The sequence below is a fragment of the Rhinoderma darwinii genome, chromosome 6 (genome assembly GCF_050947455.1).
Source record: "Rhinoderma darwinii isolate aRhiDar2 chromosome 6, aRhiDar2.hap1, whole genome shotgun sequence".
Taxonomy (NCBI): domain Eukaryota; kingdom Metazoa; phylum Chordata; class Amphibia; order Anura; family Rhinodermatidae; genus Rhinoderma; species Rhinoderma darwinii.
Genome location: NC_134692.1, coordinates 70,459,459 through 70,482,387, shown reverse-complemented (window position 1 = coordinate 70,482,387; position 22,929 = coordinate 70,459,459). Strand labels below are relative to the sequence as shown.

Genomic DNA, 22,929 nt, shown 5'->3' with positions numbered 1-22,929 from the left:
AGGGGCTTAAAAATAATTGGACAAATTAATATTACCATAAACATACCTCCCAACCGTCCCGATTCCGGCGAGACAATCCCGGATTCTCACCGCTGTCCCGGCCAGTCTTCAAAATATCACGATGGGCTCTGCATCAAAACAGCTGATCGCTGCTGACTGCAGCAGCGATCAGAAGGCAGGAGTCTTGCGGCGGTGTTCTCACTGGAATCGATGTCGGCCCAGGAATGGACCAGTCCAGTCACCTGACCTGAACTGTCATCTGACCTCGCCGGTCAGGTGACTGGACTGGTCCACTCCCGGGCCGGCATAGACACCAGTGAGAACGCCGCTGCAAGGCTCCTGCCTTCTGACGGTGAGTGAAAGCAGAGTGGAGAGTGGCAGCAGTAGGGCCGGCTACCTCTACCGCTCAACACACAAAGTATAAGGGGCTGTGTGTTGCGCTACCTACAGGGGGGCCTGTATCTAGTGCTATGTACAGGGGGGCTGTGTCCGGAGCTATCTACAGGGGGGCTGTGTCTGGAGCTATCTATAGGGGGGCTGTGTCTGGAGCTATCTACAGGGGGACTGTATCTGGCGCTATGTACAGGGGGGCTGTGTGTGTAGCTATCTACAGGGGGGCTATATCTGGTGCTATGTACAGGGGGGCTGTATCTGGCGCTATGTACAGGGGGGCTGTATCTGGAGCTATCTACAGGGGGGCTGTATCTGGAGCTATCCACAGGGGGGCTGTATCTGGAACTATCCTCAGGGGGGCTGTGTGTGTAGTTATCTACAGGGGGGCTGTGTGTGTAGCTATCTACAGGGGGGCTGTGTGTGGCACTATATACAGGGGGGCTGTGTGTGGCACTATATACAGGGGGGCTGTATCTGGAGCTATCTACAGGGGGCTGTATCTGGAGCTATCTACAGGGGGGTTCTATCTGGAACTATCTACAGGGGGCTGTGTCTGGTGCTATGTACAGGGGGCTGTGTCTGGAGCAATCTACAGGGGGGCTGTGTCTGGAGCTATCTACAGGGGGGCTGTGTCTGGAGCTATCTACAGGGGGCTCTGTGTGGCGCTATGTACAGGGGGGCGGTATCTGGAGTTATCTACAGGGGGGCTGTGTGTGGAGCGATCTACAGGGGCCTCTGGTGGATGATTTTTCCATTGACCGGTAGCAGAGTTACACAACTGGGAAAAAATATCCCCATCATGTAACTCTGCTACCTGTCAATTGAAAAGTCATCAACCCCAGGGTCTCCCTCTTGAATTTCATTGTTCTCAGCCTTTTGGTTTGTCCTGCAGCTGCTGCCGTGATGAGCAAATGTTATACCCAAGATAGGAAAAGTAACATAAAGACGATATAACCGGATCCATAATATCCAGACAGTCTAGACATCCGCAGTGAGAATGTGCGCTTGTTATTTGCAGAAGGATCTGGCCGTGATTTGATGTGTTTATGCCGGATATTGGGCGTGGTTAGGGGTGTGGCTTAAAATGTCCCTCTTTTCTGAATTCAAAAGTTATGAGGTATGCCATAAATAAATAAAAAATTTAATACTTTGTAGAGAATCCTCGGCAGGCAATGACTGCCTGAAGTCTGGAACCCATGGACATCACCAAACGATGGGTTTCGTCTTTTGTGATGCTTTCTCAGGTCTTTACTGCTGATGTCTTCAGTTTTTGTATGTTTGTGGGTTTCTATGGCAGCCGGGGAGCCTAATAAAGGCCCCCAGGTCTGCCACTAGTTATGCCTGCCAGAGGTATGGCCTAGCAGATGCCTGTCCGTTTTACATGGACAGGCACTAATACACTGCAATACAAAAGTATTGCAGTATATTATAAAAGCGATCAGACAATCTCATAGTTAAGTCCCCTGGTGGGACCAGTAGAAAAGTAAAAAAAAAAAAGTTTAATAAAGTAAATTTTAAAAAAAAGTGAAAAAGAAATGAAAAACCCAATTTTCCCCTTACAAAGTGCTTTATTGTTAAAAAAAACTAAAAAAAGTATAAAAAGTTACACGTATTTGGTTTAGCCGTGTCCGTAACAACCCCAACTATAAAGTTATTATATTATTTAACCTGCATTGTGAACGGCCTAAAAAATTGCTGTTTTCTGTGAAAAAGTGATAAAAAGTGATCAAAAAGTCGCATCTACTCCAAAATGGTAACAATAAAAACTACAGGTGTTCCCGCAAAAAAGCAAGCCCTCACATAGCTGCATCGGCGGAAAAAGAAAGAAGTTATGGCTCTTGAAATATGGAGACACAAAAACAAATAATTTTGAAAAAAAAGGGTTTTTACTGTGTAAAAGTAGTAAAACATACAAAATCTATATAAATTTGGTATCGTTGCAAATGTAACAACCCGCTGAACAAAGTTATTGTTTTATTTATACCACACAGTAAACAGCGTAAATTTAGGACGCAAAAAAGTGTGGCGAAATTGCTGTTTTTTTCCAAAAAAGTTAATAAAAGTTACTCAATAAATTATATGTACACAAAATAATGCTATTAAAAAATACAACTTGTCCTGCAAAAAACAAGACCTTATACAGCTGTGTCGACACAAAAATAAAAAAGTTATAGCTCTTTGAATGAGACGATGGAAAAACTTAAAAAATTGCTTGGTCATTAAGGCCTAAAATAGGCTGGTCACTAAGGGGTAAAACTGGCTTCCGAGTTTTTAAAGTGATTTATTTAGATCCAGGACCTGGGTCCAGATGGGCTACAAGCTTTACATCTTTATGCAGCAATATTCACTTTTAAAAGAGTGTTTTTTGGCATGTAACAATGCACATGTGATATACATCTGGCAGCATTCTCAAGGGAAAAAAAAACAAGAAAAAACATGAAATGTAAAGTGCTGACCTTGGCAACCTTGCCTCCTAACTTCAATGATCTGTCCACTTAGTAACTATTTTGAGATCTTCCATGTTAAGGTCGGGTTCACACGTAGCGTAAATACTGCCGATTTTTCCGATACTGCAACGAATTTAGATTCCGCCGCAAAAATCGCAAATCAGAAAAAAAAACATCTTATACTTACAGTGCATTCAGAAAGTCTTCAGACCCTTTCACTTTTTTTTTTTACATTTTGTTATGTTAAGGCCTTGTGCTAAAATAAAAAAAAATGCGTTTTTCCCCATCATTCTGCACTTAATACCCCATAATGACAAAGTGAAAACAGAATGATCGTAATCTTTGCTAATTTATTAAAAATGAAAAACTAAAGGGGGGGAAATTCAAATTGTTTTTTTTTATCTTAGCACATCAACAAAATGTGAAAAAAGTGAAGGGGTCTGAAGACTTTTCTAAATGCACTGTAACCAGAATTCTGTGCTTCTTCGTCCAGGCTGGCCTCCTGGGATGTTTCATCCCAAGTGACTGCTACAGCCAATCACAAGCTGCAAGACAGCAGAGAGATGTGACGCCATGGCAACGGGTAATTATGGGACTTTTTTTTCTTACGTGCAGTTTTCTGTGGCGGACAGTCCGGGTAAAAAAACTGCACGATTGCTTACAATTTTTCGGACAGATTTCCCTGCGACGACCAGTTTTGATACGCTGTGTGCTTTTACGCAGCGTATCCGCCCTGTGTGAACATACCCCTAATCTGAATTTAATTTGTTAACCTAGATGCTTATAATCTGCCACAGATAAGACAGTTAATGTAGTTGTCTCATCAGGGACAACCCCTTCCAGATTGGAGCCTCATTGAGCTGGTTAGTGCATGGCCAACCAGGCATTTCCTCTGCAGCTGCCTATATTAAAGATTTTCATTGATTTTATCATTTTACTATTTTATTATAGTCTATTTTTCCTCACAATAATGGCCTGTTCACATCCGCATTGGAATCTCCGTTAGAGACCTTTGTCACAGATCCAGCCAAAAATATGGGAAACAATAATGCAGCATGCTGCGCCCTTGTTTCCGGTAAAACGCGGCACTATGGAAACCCAACGGCACCCATTAAAGTCAAAGAATTCTGTCGGGCACTGATGGTGTCTGTCATGTGCCGATGGTATGTGTCTCCGCGTTTCCGGTATATTCTATTTTTGCTGTTTTGCTTCCTCAGACGAAGCAGAACGGAAACACCGACGCAGGTGTGAATAGGCCTTTAGAGATGGTATATGTCTAATTTTAAAATACATGCAATTAAATGGTTTGTACTTGATATGTATATTTACACTGCTATTTTTTTTTACACTCCTCAACATCAAAATTGCAACACCAAGAAGGAAATATTTTGGAATTGTGGAAATCACAGCATTGAGAGACATGTTAATGATATGCAAATGATAAAAAAAATGGAAACAAAATATTCCAAATATCTTGATTTATTGAGTATCGAGTATAAGCACCACACGCAGAAATACATACACATACATTAAGATTGGCTGCTGGCACCTCCTTTATCAACCAATGACGTCTCAGATAGGCTTGATGGAAGACAAGTCTGGGGACGTTGCAAGCCATGGTAGAAAGTTTAGGCCACACAGGCTGCTCACAGTAGCACAAGCAACATGCAGCCTGGAGTTCTCCTATTGAAATATGGCTTCTGGGACACTTTGGAGAAATGGCCGTACCACTGGTTCCATTACCAAATCAGTGTAATGCCGAGCTGTTAGTGTACGTGAAATGAAGACTAGAGGCGTCCGGCTACATTATGCCACACCATAATCCCAGGAGTGGGACGTTCCCTTGTGAAGGCCTCTTCATGGCATTGACCATGTGGTCTCCAGATCAATCTCCGGCTATAATTGCGTCCAAGACAAAAGTGGGACTTATCGCTGAAGAAGATAGACCTCTATTCCAGCCTCCATTACCGTCTTGTTGTGCACCACGATAGCCTTTTGACGATATGTGGTCAGTGGCGGATTAAGTAGACCATAGGCCCTGGGCTGTTACCCAAACTTGGGCCCCCCTTCTCTATCGCCGCCCGGCCACGCCGTAACTATTGTTAACACTACCTTTTTGTGCAAGCATTAAGAAATGGGTGTTACAATTCCCCTTGTCACAGGGCTGTGTCCCTAGATTCTGACAGTCTCCAACCATCGCTGACATTATTACACTGTGCAGGGACACATCCTCCTGAAAGGGGAATGGTAACACCCATTTGTCTATCAATCCTGGACTGCACAAATATTTTTTGTGAAATACAAGGTTTTCCTATGATAAACTTGTCAGAATAGGTGACAGATTCTCTATATATCTAGTGACTCACAGATGACGACTTCTCAGATTCTAGTTGTTTTTTTTCCATCTTTTCTTCTCCATCCAGTCCAGACTTCATGACGACTTCTCCCGGCCATAAATCATTTCTGAAGAATTTGCCACTCAGATGTCTTCGGCTCTTCACTTTTCCAACATTTCCCCACCTATAAACGAAGATAAAATTATCATGGTGCTACACACTATGCCCCTAAATAGAATAGCACCATGCACTGTGCCCCTGAATGAAATAGTACCAAACACTGTGCCCCTGAATAGAATTGTGTCAAACACTGTAAAGTAAAGCACCACATACACAGTGCCCCCTGTAAATAGCGCCACACACATCCCCCTGTAGATAGTGCCACACACACCTGCTGTAGATAGAACCACACAGTCCCCTATAAATAGCGCCACACAGACTCCCTGTAGATATTATCACACACACAGCCCCCTATAGATAGCAACACGCACAGCCCCCTATAGATAGCGCCACACAGTGCTCCCTCCTTGTATATAGTGCCACACAGCGCTCTCCCCCTTGTATACAGTGCCACACACTGGCGCAGCTATAGGGGTCGCAGCGGTCGCAATTGCGACCGGGCCCCGAAGCCAGGGGGGCCCACGGCCCCCCACACTTCATCAATAAAAAGTTACTATAGTAACTCGGGCCGCGGGCCCCTGTTACTATAGTAACAGACTGTACTTACCTTCCTGGTTCCGGATCGCAGTGGAGGTCCTGACGTCAAGCGCTGTGCGCAGCGCATGATGTCACAGCGCTATGCGCCGCGCACAGCATCGAGACGACAGAACTACCGCCGCGGCTGAAGAGGAAGTTAAGATTAGCCCTGACTGGCGGGGTCCGACTCCCGGGACCCGCCAATCAGCTGTTTTGAAGGGGCCGCAGCACTCGTACGAGAGCTGCTCCCCTTCATTCCGGTCACTTCATTCCGGTCACACTGTGAATCGGTGTCGGCGATTCACAGTGTGAGCGAGTAGTGAAATGAAGGGGAAGCAGCTCTCGTACGAGTTCTGCGGCCCCTTCAAAACAGCTGATTTGCGGGTCCCGGGAGACACATCAGCTATTGATGGCCTATCCTGTGGATAGGTAATCAATGTTTAGGGACTGCACAACCCCTAAGCCTACGATGTAGCAGGCTTAGGGGGCCCATGAGACAGGATCACAGATTGTGTGATCCTGTCTGCTGGGCCCTGTATCGAAGCCAATCACATGGTAGGCTTAGATACATGGCCCATGCGTGATCCTGTCTGCTGGGCCCTGTATGTAAGCCAATCACATGGTAGGCTTAGATACATGGTCCATGTGTGATCTTGTCCGATGGGCCCTGTATATAAGCCTACCACACTGTAGGTTTAGATACAGGGCCCCAGCACACAGTAATCTTATACTGTATAAGATTACTGTCTGTTGGACCCTGTATATAAGCCTACGTTGTGGTAGGCTTAGATACAGGGTCCCACAGACCGTATCACACATGGGCCCTGTATCTAAGCCTAACACATGTGTTACTAATCGTTTTTCGTGTGTGTTTTCTTACAGGATCGGTCGTTGGACTACGTCGGATTCCAGGACTACTTCGATGACGGCTTTTTTTTTTATTATCAATAAAATGGTTAATGAGGGTTGTGTGGGTTTTTTTTTTATTTCAATAAAATATTTTTTCTATGTCTTTGTGTTTTTTTTTAAACTATATTACTACCGCCTTAGTAATGAACGCCGGCTGATTGACAGCATCCATTGCTAAGGCGGGGCTTAGTGTTAGCCGGTGCAGAAGCTAACACTAACCCCCTTTATTACCCCGGTACCCACCGCCACCAGGGGTGCTGGGAAGAGCCGGGTACCATCCAGTACCTGACCATCTCTAGTGATGGTCGGGCACTGGGGTGGCCGCAGGCTGATATTATCAGGAGGGGAAAGGCCAGATACAGTGGCCCTTCCCACCCTGGTAATGCTAGGCTGCTGCTGCTTTATTGTATCTGGCTGGTTATGAAAAATGGGGACCCCACATCATTTAAAAAAAAAATAAAATAAAAAATAATTGGAAAGAACGATGTGGGGTCCCCCCCAATTTTCATAACCAGCCAGATACAACACAGCAGCAGCAGCCTAGCATTACCAGGGTGGGAAGGTCCACTGTTTTTGGCCTTCCCCAGCCTAATACTACCAGCCTGCGGCCACCCCGGTGCCTGCCCGTCACTACAGATGGACGGGTACTGGTTCGTACCCGGCTCTTCCCAGCACCCCTGGTGGCGGTGGGTACCGGGGTAATAATGGGGGTTTGTGTTTGCCTCTGCACCGGCTAACACTAAGCCCAGCCTTAGTAATGGAGGTTGTCAATCGGCCATTACTAAGGCGGTGATAATAAAGTTTAAAAAGATACAAGCACATAGAAAAAAATATTTTATTGAAATAAAAAAACACAACCCTCATTAACCATTTTATTGAGAATAAAAAAAACGTCGTCATTGAAGTACTCGAATCCGAAGTCCAACAACCGAACCTGTAAAAAAAACACAAACACACAAAAATAATCAGTAACACATAAAGAAGCAAAATTATTATTCTTACCTTTCCTGGGTCCAGCGCTGGAGCCGCAATGTCAGCGAGCTGAGCCCTGTATCTAATCACACGTGATACTGTCTGCTGGGCCCTGTATCTAATCCAATCATGTGTGATACTGTCTGCTGGGCCCTATATCTAATCCAATCATGTGTGATACTGTCTGCTGAGCCACTGTATCTAATACTATCATGTGTGATACTGTCTGCTGGGCCCTATATCTAATCCAATCATGTGTGATACTGTCTGCTGGGCCCTATCTCTAATCCTATCATGTGTGATACTGCCTTCCGAGCCACTGTATCTAATCCGATCGTGTGATACTGTCTGCTCAGCCACTGTATCTAATCCTATCATGTGTGATACTGTCTGCTGAGCCACTGTATCTAATCCTATCATGTGGGATACTGCCTTTTGAGCCACTGTATCTAATCCTGTCATGTGTGGTACTGTCTGCTGAGCCACTGTATCTAATCCTATCATGTGTGATACTGTCTGCTGAGCTGTGTATCTAATCCTATCATGTGTGATACTGTCTGCTGAGCCACTGTATCTAATCCTATCCATAGTTGATAGGGTCGTAGTGCTATAGATATGCTATGCTGTCTCCTATACACACATTTTTTTGGGGCGGACACATATGTATTGGGGCTATTTCCCCTGACATCTTAAGCCCTGAGGGTATGTTCACACGGCAGCGTCCATTACGGCTGAAATTACGGAGCTGTTTTCAGGAGAAAACAGCACCGTAATTTCAGCCGTAATGGCATGTGCAGGCGTCTTTCACTGCGTCCATTACGGACGTAATTGGAGCTGTTTTTCCATGGAGTCCATGGAAAACTGCTACATTTACGTCTGAAGAAGTGACAGGCACTTCTTTGATGCGGGCGTCTTTTTTACGCGCCACCTTTTGACAGTGGCACAGAACATCGTAAGACCCATTCAAATGAATGGGCAGATGTTTGCCAACGCTTTTGAGCCGCATTTTCGGACGTAATTCAATGCTAAAACGCCCGAATTACATCCGTAAATAGGTGTGTGAACCCAGCCTTAGTGACGACCCGGCTGCTAGTGCTGCATTGTTGGGTCACTTAGGAGACCCAGCGATGCAGCTGAAAGCTGCGGACCGTCGGCCATGAGGAGTTTGTGGGGGGGGGGCCCAATAAGAACTTTTGCATCGGGGCCCATGAGCCTTTAGCTACGCCCCTGGTGCCACACGGCACCTCCCCCTTGTATATAGTGCCACACAGCACCTCCCCACTTGTATAGTGCCACACAGCGTTTCCCCCTTTGTATATAGTGCCATACAGCGCCTCCCCCCATGTATATAGTGCCATACAGCGCCTCCCCCTTTGTATATAGTCCACACAGTGCTCCCACTTGTATATAGTGCTATACAGCGCTTCCCCCCTTGTATATAGTGCTACACAGCGCTTCCCCCCTTTTATATGGTGCTACACAGTGCTTCCCCCCTTGTATATAGTGCTACAAAGCACTCCCCCTTGTATATAGTGCTACAAAGCACTCCCCCTTGTATATAGTGCTACACAGCGCTCCCCCCCCCCAAAAAAAACGAATATAATAAAAAATATTTTACTTACCTTGCCCCAATCCCGCGACGGAGGGTGCGATGCACACCCTCCAGGCGGGACGCATGCGTAGACCAGCGTGATGCGTTGACGTCATCACGCTGGCCTGCGCAGGGAGTCTTCCCAGTGCCTTATAGGCTGCAGGCCTAAAACGGCCTGCAGCCTATAGTATTCATTTGTATCTGCATCATGAGGACGCGAATACAAGTAAATCTGGCTGTCGCTTGCACCGGGGCCCCCACCAGTGCTAGGGGTGCCACCGGGCATGACAGGGACCGTGCGCTTTGGGCAGTCATGGGCCACCTGGGAGCCTTGGGTCCCGGGCGGCCGCCCGAACCACCCTAATGATGATCCTCCACTGCGTGTGGTCAAGGGAACCTGTAGCTGGACGTCTGGCTCTGGCCCAGTGTCGTGCAAATGCCTTCTGATGGTTTGTGTCGACAATGGTTGCCGCCCTAGGCTTGGGATGTGGCGTCCAATTTCACTTGAAGTACCGAATAGATCACTAAACGCCATTCTTCCAATCCTTCCATGCAAAGATTCAACTCCACGCACCTCTTGGTTTCATTCCCGTTCTCCCAACCTCCGGGACACGCAACGTTGAACAGTGCAGACATCTTGGCCTAGTCGCGTGGCGATCTGCCGGAGTGTTAAACCAAGGTCTCCAGTTCAAGGAATCTGTCCCTCTCAGTTTGCGACAAGATAACTGGCACGCTGCCGAAAATTAGGCATTGCACAATCATCCCACACCGCTTGATCTGATTTGTGAGGTTTCACATGGCTAAAAAAACTTTGCTTTCAATCTGGCTTTAATGCCTCTCCCACATGACACAAAATGGAGCTAAGTGCTTGAAAATTATATAATTTACAGATCTTAGTGACATCTCCTACTTCCTCGATTTGCATAACCTTCTCTGTCTTGCAATTTCAATGTTGGGAGTTGTATAAACAATTTTTTTTTTTTCTTTCCTTGATATTTTCATACTGTCTATATATATATATATATATATATATAAAAAATCCTTCTTCCGTTTTGTGTGGCAGATTTTTCACAGGGGAAATGTAGTATTACATCTTGGCCATTCTCCGTTCTTGCTTATAGAGGGGGTCCCAAGCAGGTATTCTCCTCTAAGACGGCATATGCCTTAATATGGACAGGGGTTGACATATGGACAGGGGTTGTTTTCATGAAAAATAAACACTAAAATAAAATAAATAAAAACTGTGTTTAAACACAGATTCCTATAACTATACTTGTAGTATACATGGCTACAGAACAAATTGGCTCTAATGGCTTGGTGAATGTTAGGGAACAACCCTTACCTTTAGTTAAGTTAGTTCCAATACATTGCAACTCTAAAGGAACAGTGCATTTTAGGGACAGTCACTTCAGTTCATCAAGAAGACATGTACATTCTGTCAGAAGCACAAGACAACTACATGATCTTACCAATTGCGGTCTCTGGCATTGCAAAAAGAGTCTTCTCAGATGCTACTCTAAAATGACCGTGAACAGAAAGACCGACACCCTGAAAAAAAAAATAACAAATACAGTATAGTTAAGAATGATTCAATCAGTAGAAATAAATCAATACAGGAATACATCAATAAAAGGAACAATAATTAACCATGAGGAAGTAATTGGTCTGGAACACACAGTAAGACCATTCGAACTTGCACGACATACAAATGATAAACTGTTGCAAGTTAAAGTCACCCACCAATCACAAGACGGAATGTCATGTCAACCAAGAACTAGCTGGTAGACACAGTCACTAGTGCAATAAATCGTATTTACAGAAACTTATGAATGAGAGTGCCGAAAAGCTTCTGTAACTATTCTTGGCAATATAATGACCCAGCATATGCAGAACTGCTGGGGGTCTCTGCTAGTTGGCCACCATCAATCTGTTTTATGAAATGTCTATTTTAAATATCCTAAAAGTGTTTTTGTAGAACAACTTTACTGCTGTGTAATGACGGGGTAGGGAGACAGACAGGTGAGCCCTAATCTACCCGCCACTCAGTCCCTGCCTACTTGCACGGCCCGTCCTAGGCGACGGCGTACAACTGGGCGACGGTCCCTACGCTCAATATGTGCACGACAGACAAACAGACAAGGGTACACAGAAGCTAAGGGAAATGGGGCAGTTGCCCACGGCAAGACCGCGAGCAACAAGAGTAGTGAACGAGCCGAGTCAAACCAGGAGTGTACGAGGTACCAAACGCAGAGCAGGAGCGTAGTCAGTAAAGCCAGGGTCAAAATGAAGCAAGGTCAATAATGATAGCAGGAGCAGCAGAGCCAGGAAACAGGAAAGAATCACAGGCAGAAACAAGCAGGAAATGAAGGTATAAATAGACCGAGGGCGGGAGCTAGAACCGTCTGGCCAGGCTATGATAGGTTCTCCCACTACTGAGCCTACCAGCCTGAGTGGTAGCAGATCGAGTCACTCCATCAGACTTAGGAGCAGGTGCAGACTGATTAACCACGGGCGTTGACACAGAAGCTGTGTCTGGCAGATCCTTTACATGCTGTTAATATGTACATATACAGTCGCCCCCCCCCCCCATACTCTCCAATCTTTCAGGTAATTGTAAAATTAAAACAGCAACACTATCGCTTTTTATTGTGGTGACTCCTCCTTTGTTATCCAAGATATAGTTGGGGATTTATCAATACTGGCACAGCATCCTCTAGGGTGCTGAAAGTCACTCCACAATTGGGGAGACCAGATAGGGCAATGTCTCTTAGGTCTAACAGTGAGTAAGAACAAGGGTTGTCCGCCTCAGACATGTCAAATAGTCACAAATCTCATAATATTTGAGGAAAATAACATGCATATTAGGGTTATAAATGTCATCTGTATATTATTTGGAGGGGTAATTGACCTCCATTTCCCCCAATAAATAGGTATGCAGAAAAAGCAACATGCAAACACAGCAGTGGGGTCATTCCAAGGATCCTAGCACTGATTGTCCATCCATTATATGGTGAGGATCTTGGTGATGCAATTAGAGGGATATCACTCCATTTGTTATGCTGCGATAATCAAGGCTGAAATGACTGAGATCCACATTTAAATCCCAGCTGCCCTCAGACTTGATTGCGTGGGCAGTTGTCACAGCGCTGTACATGTATACATTAGACTTAAACTTTACGAAAACAGCCCAATTACCAGGCTAAAGTATATAAAATCAAAGTACAAGTTAGGCATCCGTCAGAGGTATACGTTTAACGTATACCTTGGGGAGCTTCCCCAGGGCCGAAGTCCTTGGGAAGAACATCAGGTAGCGCTGGTTCTGGGGATTCCAGCCCTGGGGAAGACCCAGACGTCACTGCCCATATATGGACAGTGATGTCAGGGGCTTTAAAGTCCCCGGTCAAATGATCGTCAGCGCTCGGGCCGGGCAGTATGCCATGGTTTTTAGCTTAGAACACACTATGACAGAATTGGGTGTGAAACCAAGGTGATTAAGATATTTTTTATTTTTTTAAACAATATAGGATAGCATCGGTATAATTATAAACATTGTTTGAAATAATCAACAAAACAGTATTGAACACAGTACAGGAAAAATAAATGAGTTGCATAGAGTACAATGTTCTAAGCCCAACCATATCATTAATCAAGGGCGGCATACTGTATTTAGTGAAAGTGGATGTGTGAAAGCGATCAAGATATGGAGAATAATTAAATTTTTTCGTTTTATTCTTATTTTATATTGTTTTTATTATTTATTCATGCGCACATTATATTATTTATCGTGTTTGCTATTATGCTGGACCTTTCAGGATATATAAAATAAATTTTCATTCATTATTATGGGTTTATATACTCATTTATTCACCTATAATTATGATAGAATATTTTGTCATATGTTGGACCAATAAACGATCGATTCTACGTGGCTTGCACGTGTCACTATTTCACATTTTTTTATTATATTGGATTGCGAGGTTTAAAGAGGCTCTGTCACCAGATTTTGCAGCCCCTATCTGCTATTGCAGCAGATAGGCGCTGCAATGTAGATTACAGTAACGTTTTTATTTTTAAAAAACGAGCATTTTTGGCCAAGTTATGACCATTTTTGTAGTTATGCAAATGAGGCTTGCAAAAGTCCAAGTGGGTGTGTTTAAAAGTAAAAGTCCAAGTGGGCGTGTATTAGGTGCGTACATCGGGGCGTTTTTAATACTTTTACTAGCTGGGCGCTCTGATGAGAAGTATCATCCACTTCTCTTCAGAACGCCCAGCTTCTGGCAGTGCAGACACAGCCGTGTTCTCGAGAGAGATCACGCTGTGACGTCACTCACAGGTCCTGCATCGTGTCAGACGAGCGAGGACACCGGCACCAGAGGCTACAGTTGATTCTGCAGCAGCATCAGCGTTTGCAGGTAAGTAGCTACATCGACTTACCTGCTAACGCCGATGCTGCTGCAGAATCAACTGAAGCCTCTGGTGCCGGTGTCCTCGCTCGTCTGACACGATGCAGGACCTGTGAGTGACGTCACAGCGTGATCTCTCGAGAACACGCTGTGTCTGCACTGCCAGAAGCTGGGCGTTCTGAAGAGAAGTGGATGATACTTCTCATCAGAGCGCCCAGCTAGTAAAAGTATTAAAAACGCCCTGATGTACGCACCTAATACACGCCCACTTGGACTTTTACTTTTAAACACACCCACTTGGACTTTTGCAAGCCTCATTTGCATAACTCCAAAAATGGTCATAACTTGGCCAAAAATGCTCGTTTTTAAAAAATAAAAACGTTACTGTAATCTACATTGCAGCGCCTATCTGCTGCAATAGCAGATAGGGGTTGCAAAATCTGGTGACAGAGCCTCTTTAATTTTCATAAGTTACTCACATTTTTCATCTACATAGTTGATGCAGTTGTGTTTATGCACCATTCACTTTAGACTCCCCCTATGTGACCATCCGTGAAAAGAAAAATTTGAAAAGACTGTCTATGGGTGTTATATGTGATTGCATGACTCCCAGATGAAGGATTGCGCCGAAACACGCATCGTGGTTGGCGTTTATGAATTCATGACTTATTCTACCAAGGTGTGTCCTGTGGTGTCACCAATATTTCCAAGTGCAAATCATTATTGTTTTTAAGAAGTTTTGATGTATATTTAACCCCTTAATACCGAAGGTATTTTAAACCTTAGTGACCAATTTTTTATTTTTCCGTCGGCATTGGTGTATAAGGACTTTTGGGGGCAAGTTATAATTTTTAATAGCATCATTTTAGGTTACATATAATTTATTGATTAACTTTTTAGGTGGTAATGGAAAAAAAACTGACATTTTGCCATTCTTTTTTGCATCTTAAATTTACGTCGCTTACTGTGTGGTATAAATAACATAACTTTATTCAGAGGGTCGTTACGATTGAAGCAATACCAAACTTTTATAGTTTTCTTGTTTTACTAATTTTACACAATATTTTATTTTTTCTAAATTATTTGTTTTTGTGCTGCCATATTTAAAAAATCATAACTTTTTTTATTGTTCTGCTGACAGCTGTATGACGGCTTTTTTTTGCAGGACGACTTAGTTTTTAAGGTACCATTTTGGAGTACATACAACTTTTTTATCAATTTTTTTTAACGCAGGATGAACAGAAAACAGCAATTTCCGGTATTGTTTGTTTATGAATTTTTACAGAGTTCACCAAGCTGGTTAAATAATGTAATAGTTTTACAGTTGGGGTCGTTACGGACGTAACATTACCAAATATGTGTAACATTTTTTTTTTAAAAATTATTGGGATTATTATTTATTTATTAACTTTATTAAATTTATTTTGATTCCCACTAGTGGACTTCACTATAAAAGCGATCATTTGTAAAACTGACAGGCATCTATTAGGCTATTCCTCTGGCTAAAGGCAGACCTTGGGGCCTTTGTTAGGCCCCCGGCTGCCATAAAAACCATCGCCACACTCGCGATCGCATCACGGGTGTGCCGAAGGGGTGAGAGAGTAAGCTCCCTCCCTTTAAAACTACTTAGATGCGGCGGTGGCTATAGACCGCCGCATCTAAGGGGTTAGACGGGTGAGATAAATGCAGAATTCGATCCCGTCCGCTAGAGCAGGTCTGCTCCAAGCCCTCAGCTACCGGAGCTGCGGGCTTGGAGCAGCTCCTGCTCTTGTGGATGGGACAGGTCTGCCCCTGCTCTCAGCTACCGGAGGTAGTTGAGAGCAGGGAGCTTTTGGAGAGAGGGGGGAAAGGCCTAGTTAGTGCCAACCCCTTTGCTTCTGGATGGCAAAAACTTGTGCAAGTCTACCGTCTCCAGAAGAAATGCATATCTAGCAAACAACGAGATGGGTTTCAGTCTAAGGACCATGGAAAGGGTGTGGAGGAAAACAACTGAACATCAGTTTCTTTCATCCCGAGTGACAAAACCAAGCACAATAATGGGGCCACTCTCTTCTTTGTACTCTACTGCCGTAAGCACAGATATTTTTGGAGTACACAACTTTGCAGTTAAAAACAAAACAAAACACAACTCTCCATTATGCACTAGCAGGGTCTCTATACTACTGATGTGGAATTTTTCGATGGAGCAACGCGACGATAAAGAAATAGTTACGGGGGCGTGGCTTGGCGATGGCGGTGTGAGGACGCGTGTGCTCGGAGCTCCGGACCCGCACCACTCTCTGCACATTACCTCGGGCATTTCTTACCTGTTCCAGCGTCGGGATGACCAAGGGGAGACAACGCAAGTCACAGTCGGTCACTCCAGGTCCCTCCTCGATGGATCGCTACCTCCGATTCGGCCGCACCGGGTCTTCTCCGCGGCCCTCCTCCATTCCAGCCGTAGGCCGCAGTAGATCCCCGACGTCGCGTAGGGCCTCTCCGCCCATCGGCACCGTAGTCCGGGCGGGATCCTCCAGAGGACTGCAGGACCGCTCCTCTGATGCTCCGTCCCCGGAGGTAGGTCCAGATGCAGGGGCCGTGACAGGGTTTATGCCTCCGGGGAGAGCTGCCGCTCCCCTCCCCCAGCAGCATCTACCTGAGCCAGGGCATGAACATGGCCGCCAGGCACTTAAAGGCGCGGCAGATAAGGCGCAACTCTCCTCCGCTGTCCCCCTGCATTATTACACAGAGGACATGTCATCACTGAGCCAGGGTACACCAGCCATACTTAGGGGCCCACTCACCTCCCCCACTGACAGGGGGGACACCCACCTAACTTCATCTACTGGCCCCCCCCCCTTCCATGGAACGGACCTTGGCAGAGTTATGGGAGATGGTGAGGGCATTGCCCACGAAATCAGATTTGGATGCTCGCCTTGCCCGACTGGAAGAGAAACATGATCGGGCCATAGGGGTGGTGTCCCAGGATTTACGATCTTTAACTGCACAGGTAAACGCTTTGGAGCGCCAGAACTCTGTTCACAAAACGGACATCTCGGTTCTCTCTCAATCTATGGACACCCAAGCTACCCAAATGAGGGACTTCTCCCTGCACCTGGATGACGTGTAGAACAGGGGGAGGCGGAACAACCTAAAGTTGAGGGGCATTTCAGAATCTGTGCCGCCCGAGGAGCTATACGATGTCGTCACCCATATCTTTAACAAGCTCATGGACAGACCACGCGACTCGGCCATTGAAATGGATAGGGTGCATAGCTTGGCAGGCCCACGGAACAGGGAAAGTAACCGTCCGCGAGATGTCATCTGCAGGGTGCACTTTTACAAACAAAAAGAGGACATTGCACGTCGAGCTTGGGAGCGGGGGGGCCATTCCTTTCCAGGGTGCGGAGGTGACCATCTTGCCGGATGTCTCTAGGCTGACCCTACATATGCGCAGGGTGATACGCCCTTTGCTGGTGGCTACGAAAGAAGCGGGCGCTTCCTATAGATGGGGCCATCCCTTCCACGTCATTCTCCGTCGACAGGGGCAATCCTTTTCTGTTCGCTCTCCGGACGATTTGGAAGCAGCCTTCCGTTTCCTAGAAATCTCCCCAGTGCGCCTCCCAGACTGGACGGAGCCGCCTCCGTCGCTGTTCCCCAGGGGGGGGGGTCTGTATCTGGACTCTGTGAGCCCTTCTCTGGCTCCTCCTAGAGACGGTCCTTGCGAGCAACGGGCATCTGGACGGCGCTCGTCCCGAAGAAACTGATCGGCCCGGGGCCTGAAGGCTAACGTATCTCTGTACCCTTGAGGGTGTCAGTGGGGGTCTGTTTGTTATAAGTGTCTAACCCCCTTCCTTTTCTCCTCAGGTTTTTATGGGAGGGACTGTTGTCAGGCCAAAGGGGAATTTAGGGGGGCCAGGGAGTCTAGTCTGTGAGGTCCGGGGGAGTGTCTCAGGGACCCTTTTTCCCCCCTCACACTGCGCTGCAGTGGGAGGTCAGGAACCTACATACACCCGTTACAGATAGCCGGTTGAGTCCGGGGTTCCGGTCTGCTCTCTTTTGGGCTTATATTACCTCAGACCCAATTAGTGGCTCTTCACCTCTTCGCGCCGCTGTCCTTCTACGTTCCCCACTAGGTTTCCGCGCTGTTGTGTCGTGTTCAGGGGGTGTTTTCTCCCGGGTCCGACATAACACGCAAAGTATTGCTTAGGGGTTTTGTACTCCGCTGTTAGTGGGACGCTAGTGTCCCTTTTCTTGGCCCTCCCCCTCTCTACGGGGGTCACCGTCTCTTTTCCCCGCCTTTCCCCCCCTTTTTGTTTTCCTACTGTGTCTCCACATGTCCAACCAACATTACGGTTGTTTCCCTGAATGCACAGGGCCTGAACGTTCCAGAGAAGAGATCCTCCATCATCCGTCTTCTATGGAAAAAGAAAGCGCATGTGGCGTTCCTCCACGAAACTCACTTCCGGGCGGACAGCATTCCACGGTTGATGGACTCTCACTACACGGAGGGGTATCACAGTACCTCACTGGACTCCACCGGAGTTGGGGCAGTTGCGTGTTCAGGTCCGTTCTCTTTGTCTTGCTAAGGCTAGGGCCTCCCTAGTAAAGTGTAGATGACATTTCTACGAATTCAGTAACAAACCACGTACCTATGTCCCTCAGGTACAGGTCCCTGGAGCTGGGGGTTTGCACCGCCCCCAGGACATCTCGGAAGCCTTCCGGCTGTACTACCACTCACTCTACAATCTCCCGCGGACCTCTCCTACCGCAGATGGGGGAACTAGACGGGAGCAGATGGAGGCATATCTCCGCTCATCGGGGATGAATAATATCCCGCAGGAAGCTCTAGCGGCTTTGGAAGAGCCGATTTCGCCAGAGGAGTGGTTCTGGGCCCTGAAGGACTCTCCGGTGGGGAAGGCGCCGGGCCCGGATGGTCTCCCTATTCAGTACTACAAGGTCTGTTCAGATCTTCTCGCGCCTCATTTCCTGCAGGCCTATAACTCTCTCACAGACGGGTGCTCTCTCCCTCAGGATGCCCTGCGGGCATACATTATGGTTATACCAAAAGAAGGAAAGGACCCCACCAGCTGCCAAAATTACCGCCCCATTTCACTGCTTAATGTAGACCTCAAGCTGTCTGCAAAGATCTTGGCCCTTAGGCTCACACCCCTTCTCCACAATGTGATCCACTATGAGCAGGTGGGCTTCATGCCCCTTAGGGAAGCTAGGGATAAAACCACTAGGGCAATGAATCTGATTTATCACGCGGCTGCCTCGTCTCTGCCCACGCTACTGCAGTCCACGGACGCGGAGAAGGCCTTTGACAGGGTAGACTGGGACTTCATGTCGGCCACTTTGCGGCACACCGGGCTGGGTTCCCATATGATGCAATGGATTTCGAGCCTCTACTCATCTCCTTCTGCCAGGGTTAACGGTACCTTATCTTCTCCGCTCTCTATCTCCAATGGTACGCGGCAGGGATGCCCCCTGTCGCCCTTGATTTTTATTTTGTGCCTGGAGCCCTTCCTTTGTCGGGTTCGCTCAAACCCAGATATAGCGGGTGTATCAGTGGGTGGAAGATCCCATAAAGTGGCTGCATATGCGGATGACCTTCTGTTCTTCCTCACTGCGCCCAGGATCTCCTTGCCCAACCTCATGGCGGAGATGAGTAGATACTCGAAACTGTCAAATATAAAAAATAACTACCAGAAGTCTAAGGTTCTCAACATATCACTGCCGCAGTCCCTAGAGGATGACCTGTCGGGGTCCTTGTCCTTTAAGTGGGCTAGAGACTCGCTTCAATACTTGGGGGTCCAGCTCTCCAGGAATCTCTCTCGCCTTTATGCAGTTAACTATCCTCCTCTCCTTCAGCGTGTAAAGAGTGATTTGGATTCCTGGACGAAGGGTACCTTCACGTGGCTAGGCAGATGTGCAATCTTCAAAATGAACATTCTCCCACGGATACTGTACTTCTTCCAAGCCCTACCGATCCACATTCCCTGCACTTTCTTCCGAGCTTTGTTGTCCTTACTCCACCGCTTCATTTGGGTGGGGAAACCGGCCCGTATAGCCCGCTCCACGCTTTTTCGCTCTAAGAGTGAAGGGGGTGTGGGGCTCCCTGACTTCGTCTCCTACCATCAGGCCTCGCACTTGGCGCGCATTCTGGATTGGTTCCGCCACACGGAGGTCAAACAATGGGTGTCGATGGAACAGTCTTCTATGGCTGTCCCACTGCAGGCCCTGCCTTGGCTGGGCAGGCATACCCCTCTGCCAGCAAGGACACACCCGACGATAGGGCCCTCACTGGCAGTTGCGTCTAAGGTCTTTCCTCGGACAGAGATCTCCCTTTCTCCGTCCCCCATGTTTCCAGTCCTGGGCAACCCGGCGTTACCTCCAGGGCGGGAGGGGGTCCATTTAGGAGCTGGTTGCAGGCAGGCAGGGGCCCCGCCTCTCATTACCTGCACGGGGAGTCATGGATGACTGGCCCACAACTGATGTCTTTGACAGACCCTCCCCCCCTCACTCCCCGGCAGGTCATTCAGCTGAGACACTTCCTGGTGTCCTTGCCTAACCCTGCGGAACATGCTCGGGTCAAAACTCAGTTTGAACTCCTCTGCGTGGGCACTGGCTCGATGCGTCACACACTATCCAGACTATACTCCCTACTGATCTCCCCATCTACCCTCTCCACACCCACATATTTGCTACGGTGGGAAAGGGACTTGGGAATCACACTCTCGGCGGAACAACTAGATAGGGTATACACAATGACACATAAATCGTCCATGGCCAGCAGGAAGCGGGTTTTAAAATTTTAACGCGCTGGTATAGGGTGCCTTCCAGATTACATGCTATGTTTCCGGCGGTCTCACCGCTGTGTTGGAGATGTGGTGACCAGGTGGGAACGATACTACATGTCTTTTGGGAGTGCCCGAGGCTGACTGCCTTTTGGTCAGAAGTGTGGCGTATCACCTCCAAATTCACGGACTTCCCACTCCCGTGTACACCGGCCTTCTTCTTGCTCCATCTGTGCGAGGTCTTGTTGTTCTCATATCGTCGCTCTGTGGTCCGCCATCTGGTGAATGCTGCCAGGGCCTGCACACCAGCGCTATGGAGACAATCTTGTGCGCCGTCGCTCAGCATGTGGTTCGATAAAATACAGGAGATCATGAGGATGGAGGATCTCACGGCATCCATGAGAGGTACTCACGCCACGTTCATCAAGAATTGGTATCATTGGGTCAGGTTTCAATCATCTTTGGAATTCAGGAACATCGTAGCCTCTTGATTTGTACTTTCTGCATGACATATAACAACGGAACTCGTTCCTTCCTTTCCCTTCTCTGTCGTTCCTCTTTTCTCCTTTCCTTTTTCATACTTCCTTCTAAGATATGTTTTGCTGTGGGCCTTAATGCATGTCTGCAGGTTCAGGGTGCAGGGGATTAGCCCCAATTATTGTTTGACAATACTCTTTTTGTACATCTACCATACAGGATGACCATATATGCCGGCCTGCGTGCCGAAGTACTATATGGTTGCATATTCTTTTGGCATTAAAGTGATATGTTTGTTTGTAAAAATTGATAAATAAAAGAATTTAAAAAAAAAGAAATTGTTACATACGAATTGTAATTGCACAGCATGATGCAGATGTAAAAATTGTATATGTGTTGTTTAATATGTTGAAACCCTATTCAACTAGTGTTCTAATCCAGATTATGGCACGAACCATTTAACTAAGTAAAGAGAAACAACAGTCAATTGTTATTTTAAGAGATGAAACTCAGTCAATCCAGAAAATTTCAAGTACTTTGAAGATATCCTCACGTGCAATCATGAAAACGATCAAACGTTATCATGAAACAGGCTCTCATGAGGACCGCCCCAGTAAAGGAACACCAAGAGTTACATCTGCTGCAAAGGAGGAGTTCAATAGATTTACCAGCCTTAGAAATCGCAAATTAACACCAGCTCAGATTAGAGCCCACATAAATACTTCACAGAGATCGAGTACCACACATCTCAACATCAACTGTTCAGAGGAGACTGCGAGAATCAGGCCTTTATGGTTGAATTGCTGCAAAGAAGCCACTACTGAAGAACAACAACAAGAGAATTGCCTGGGCCACGAAACACAAGGAATGGACATTAGACCATCTGTACTGTGGTCTAATAAGTCAAAATTTTAGATTATTAGTTCCAAACACCATGTCTTTGCGAGATGCAGAAAAGGTGAGGGGCTGGTTTCTACATGTGTGGTTCCCATCGTGAAGAATTGAGAAGATGTGATGGTGTGGAGGTGCTTTGCTGGTGACACGGTTGGTGATTTATTCAAAATTCAATGAACACTGAACAAGCATGGCTACCAACGACATGCCATCCCATATGTTTTACGCTTAGTGGAACCATCATTTGTTTTTTAACAGGACAATGACCCTAAACACACCTTAAACTTTTTAAGGGCTATTTGAGCAAGAGGGAGCGTGATGGAGTGCTGCGTTAGATAACATTGCCTCCACAATCACTCGATCTAAACCCAATTGAGATTGTTTGGGATGAATTGGACCGCAGAGTGAAGGAAAAGCAGCAAACAAGTGCTCAGCACCTCTGGGAACCTCTTTAAGGCCTCATGCACATGACCGTAGCCATGTGCACGGCCGTGATTTTCGGTTCGGCCAGCCGTGGAGTGTCACCCGCTAGCCGCCCGCAAATCGTGGGCCGTGCACATGGCCGCGTCCATTATTTTCTATGAGCCTGGAACGCAGAACACGGCCGTAAGAAGACCTGTTTGTTCTGCGGTCCAGGCTCCTGGGCCATGCACAGACCGTGAAAACCACGGTCATGTGCATGGGCCCATAAAAATGAATGGGGCCGCAATTCTCCCATGGATTTTTGGGGGAATTGCAGCCGCAAAAGCACGTTCATGTGCATGAGGCCTAAGACTGTTGTTAAACCATTCCAGATGACTACCTCATGAAGCTGATTAAGAGAATGCCAAGAGTGTACAAAGCTGTCATCAAAGCAAAAGCGGGCTACTTTGAAGAAATTAAAATATAAAACATATTCTGGTTTAACACTTTTTTGTCTACTTAATTCCATATGTGTTCCTTCATAGTTATCATGTCTTCAATATGATTCTACAATGTAGAAAATAAAAAAACAAGAAAAACCCAGAAATGACAAGTTGTTGTCCAAACTTT

At 46.5% G+C, this 22,929-nt stretch overlaps 1 protein-coding gene across 1 annotated transcript in view; it reads right to left on the bottom strand.

The window, feature by feature from the left end:
• The window catches only part of HIBCH (3-hydroxyisobutyryl-CoA hydrolase), a 267,813-nt gene that overhangs the window by 80,580 nt on the left and 164,304 nt on the right, over positions 1-22,929 (bottom strand). The window contains exon 7 of the mRNA XM_075829922.1: positions 10,814-10,892. Coding sequence (XP_075686037.1) covers positions 10,814-10,892 — 79 coding nt within the window. The remainder of the gene's footprint in view (positions 1-10,813; positions 10,893-22,929) is intronic.